The following is a 4,161-nucleotide window of genomic DNA, read 5'->3' as shown; positions in this document are numbered from 1 at the left end:
AAGCGGACCGGAGTCGGACTAAAGCGGACTGGATTCGGACTAAAGCGGACCGGAGTCGGACTGAACAGAGTGTTTGTCTACTTGGGCGCCACCATGTTGGAACGTGTTAATAACTCAAATGCTGCTGCGTTGGTGGGACTCAGAGCTCTGAGGTAAATGGAATCTGAACATCTGCAGAACCCTCAGGGTATCTGGACTCGGTTCTGCTGGGTCCGTTTGTGGACAGACCTGGTTCTGCTGCTGCTGGTTCTGGACATGCTGCTGTTGTTGCTGTTGTTGCTGCTGTTGCTGCTGCTGCTGCAGCTGCTGGTTCTGGGCGTGCTGCTGCAGAGCGCGGAGCTGCTGCTGCTGCTGCTGGAACTGCTGCTGCTGCTGCAGCGCGGCGTTCTGCTGCGCCTGCTGCTGCTGCGCCTGCTGGAACTGTTGGAACTGCATGGACTGCTGCTGCTGCTGCTGCTGCACCATCTGTTGCACCGACATCTGGCCCGGAGCGCCCACTGCAGAGACACAGGGAGGGTAGGAATGACCCGGTTCTGGAGCCGGAGCCAGCCTGGAGTCGGCTCAACATGCCGAAGCAGGGAGAGAGAGCAGCACGCTCAGAGCAGCAGCAGGAAACACACTCACTGGCTTGTGGGTTTCCCGGCACCCCGGCCATGGCATGCTGGCCTAGCTGCATCTGCCCCATGGCCCCCATGCCCCCCACCGTGGCGCCTGGGGCCCGGGGCCCCATGCCCATGCCCCCGCCTACCCCCGTCAGGTTAGTCAGGGCATTCATGGGATCTAGCAGAGGGCAAACAACAGACAACATTACGCAGCTCCGACATGCTCAGCAGAACCCCCATGAACCCGGTAGAGCTGGGCCCGGCCGGAGCCGAACCCCACCCAGAACCCAGCAGGGAGCAGAGCTGCACTCACCGGCTCCACCCAGCGCCTTCTTATCTGCAACACAAAGCCCAGCGGCGGTTAGCCTCACCCAAACACAACTGGCAACCGGAGAGACAGGAAGCTGCAGAACTCACGGATGTCCCTGAAGTGGATGATGAGCCGGGCCACCAGGGACAGGTACTCCTCCTGAAACGCACACACTGCTGTTAGTGTCGGCTGCCAACCCGTTTCCCATCAGCCACCTGGGCACAACTCACTCTGGTCTTGGCTTTGATGAAGACGTGGTTTTCCATGTCCGTCCCAGACTTGTGTGTCGTGTTTCCAGAGCCGGCCTTCCTCATGGCGTCTTCACTGAGGAAGACCAACACAAACTGCTCAGCAGAGGAAACATCAACATTCATTTTAACTGTCCAAAATATACAAAAATAATCTCAACAAAAGCCACAGAAATGACAGAGGAGCATTTCTCATTCATCATATCTCTTCTTCTTCAGACACTTTATTCATTTCATTTTTTCTGTGTCTCAGTGAGACCTCTCTGCTTTATAAATCTTTGTCTCTAAATAGTTTCAATGTTTTCAGGATCAATTATCAGAATTTAACCTAAATTACATCAACAATGATAAATCTAACAGCTCCATAGTTTTAAGTTTTTTAATTTTATTTATGCTTCAGCTGTGGTTGTGTTTAAAAAGTTCACGTTTATTTTTCATGCTGCACGTTTTTCTAATTACTGTTAAACTGAACAAGTCAATCTGTCCATTTAAAATGTGCATTAATACGCCTCCTCTTTTTGGCCCTGGTGCTAAAATCCCTTCAAAATAAAAGGTTTTAATGATTTTAACTACGTTTTCAGTCAGATTATTGTTTTAGAAATACAGTAGGCCCTTTGAGAAGAAAAATGCAGGTTAAGTTACATAAAATCTTTTTAGTATTTGCATCTTTCCTTCTAAATTATCCTTGTAGTCATGTGTAAATACCATTAAATACAAAGAATTCAGCAAGCATGGAAAGCCAAAAGTACCAGTTTAATAAATTAAAAAGTTAAAATAGTTTTTTATACATCTGACCATTTTATTAAAACTTCATGTGGATGCTTCAAATTATCTCATTAATCCCAAATAAACAAACATTTTCCAAAAACTGAATAAATGTCGAACTTTAAAAACACAGAAAATGTTGTTTATTTCTGCAATAAACAACATTTTTATGTTGTTTATTGCAACATAAAAATGTTGAAACACGAGTCTTAGACCAAGATCCAGTCCCACAGTGAGCTCCTCCCTTCCTACAGCTCCTCCATTCCTACAGCACACCTCACTGCTGTCCTGCACCATCAGAACAGACTTCTCCTCTCTGCATCCCGTCTTATTCCTTTACTCCAGCCAGTGCAGCTCTCTAAACTTATCCCTAAGCACAATTTAAAGTATTACACATGTCCTCATTAATCTGAATTAAATATGAGATCATCTGTCCAACAGTGTCCCGCTGATTCTAATAGTTACTTTTGGTTTTATTTAGAGAAAGAGGAATTAAAAATGCTGCTTAAACACTTTAACAGGCATCTCTATAAGAATAATATATAAAACAATTGCGTAGTGGAGTAAAAACTTCTTGTTTATAATACTGACTATCTTCAACAGCTAATGATGCCAACAACAAAATCTGGTCAGAAAAAGACAAAACAATGGATTTTAGACGTTTTATTTGCGCCGAATTAAACATCGGTTTCATGCCCATAAGACCACCTGAAATGCAGTAGAAGTTTAGCACCAAACGGATTTTTGTCCTCAGTTTTTCTTAAATTGGCAGTTTTTACAAAATGTTAGCGGTTAGCTAAACCCAAAGCTAGCCTAGCTGAGCGCAAAACCGTGAAAAAGAAGCAACTTCCTCACATCTGAGCCACGACTTTCTGTCGGAACTGAGGGCTCCTCCAGTCGCTGTCGGCTCCAGGAACCTCCATGGCAGAACTGATCCAAAACGGACTTAATTTCTCTCGGTTCCAACTGTTTTCGCCTTCCTTCTTCCGCTGCAGAGATAATGGCGGCGGTTCGGCGGATGTTAGCGCTGATGAACGCTTCCGCCCCCCACTGGTCAGAATTAGATACTACATGGCACCAAAACAACAACACGACACAACACCACGGCCTAACCCTCACAAAACAAATTAGAATATTTTATACGAATTTTAAATAGACAAATAGTATGTTTTTAGGTATTAAAATAAAGAAAAGTCTACAACCTTTGCGAAGACATTGCAGGATATTGACGTCTGTGAAAAACCTTTTTTTTCAAGCAGAGTTTACAAAGACTTGGGCAAAAATTGACAGAAAACTAGAAAAATTGCTGTCCATAGCAAAACAGCAGTGATAATGCATATTTGCAGAAATGCAAGAAAAAGCAGAACAAAGCATAAGAAATAGAAAAAAGCAGAAGAAAGCTACTGTCATGCATGGTAGAAATCTTTTGCCAATTTGTGAAATTTAGCTAAAGAATAGCAAAAATTAGGAGAATCAGAAATTAGTAAAAAAAAATAAAGACTGAAATAGTTGAAGAATGTAATAATAAAAATAGCAAAAGACGTCATACAAATTAGCAAAAGTAGAGAATATAAAACCTGAAATAGATGAAAGAGGTGAAAAGTAAAATATTTAAATTAGAAGAAACAGAAATTAGTTTAAAAAGATCTGAACAACGCATAAGTAGGAAAAAAGCACAAGAAATGCTACATCCATGTGTAGTAGGAAGTGGAAGGACCAGAAAAAAAAAAAAATCAGAAAAACAAGAAATGAAATTGAGCAGGAGAAATCAGATTAAGCAAAAATAAATCATTAATAGCAGAAGAAAGACCCTGATGCTGCAGCTCCAATTTGTAGGATTTTTTTCTAATTATTTATACACATTATATGTATGTATGTATGCATGTACGTACAGTGGTGAGAACAAGTATTTGATACACTGTTGATTTTTCAGATTTTCCCACTTGCAAAGCTTGTAAATGACTAATTTTTATCATACTCTTCAACTGTGAGTGATGGAATCTAAAACAAAAATACAGAAAAATACAATGTATAATTTTTAAATAATTTCCATTTTATTGTGTGAAATAAGTATTTGACACACCAGAAAAAAGAAACTTAATATTTGGTACAGAAACCTTTGTTTGTAATTACAGAGATGAGACGTTTCCTGTAGCTCTTGACCAGGTTTGCACACACTGCAGCAGGGATTTTGGCCCACTCCTCCATACAGATCTCCTCCAGAGCCTTCAGGTTT

At 42.0% G+C, this 4,161-nt stretch overlaps 1 protein-coding gene across 1 annotated transcript in view; it reads right to left on the bottom strand.

Annotated features, from left to right (window-relative positions):
- med15 (mediator complex subunit 15) overlaps positions 1-3,004 on the bottom strand; it is a 13,013-nt gene extending 10,009 nt beyond the window's left edge. Inside the window, exons 1-6 of the mRNA XM_008417145.2 lie at positions 2,781-3,004; positions 1,143-1,236; positions 1,020-1,071; positions 916-939; positions 625-780; positions 229-497 (exon numbers count right to left, since the gene is read on the bottom strand). Of these exons, the coding sequence (XP_008415367.1) occupies positions 229-497; positions 625-780; positions 916-939; positions 1,020-1,071; positions 1,143-1,236; positions 2,781-2,848 (663 nt within the window). The 5' untranslated portion in view covers positions 2,849-3,004. The remainder of the gene's footprint in view (positions 1-228; positions 498-624; positions 781-915; positions 940-1,019; positions 1,072-1,142; positions 1,237-2,780) is intronic.
- Between the last annotated feature and the right edge of the window lie 1,157 nt (positions 3,005-4,161).

The sequence above is a fragment of the Poecilia reticulata genome, linkage group LG8, assembly GCF_000633615.1.
Source record: "Poecilia reticulata strain Guanapo linkage group LG8, Guppy_female_1.0+MT, whole genome shotgun sequence".
In the NCBI taxonomy this organism is placed as follows: Eukaryota; Metazoa; Chordata; class Actinopteri; order Cyprinodontiformes; family Poeciliidae; genus Poecilia; species Poecilia reticulata.
The sequence above is the reverse complement of the archived record's forward strand: the minus strand, read 5'-3'. Positions and strand labels throughout refer to the sequence as shown.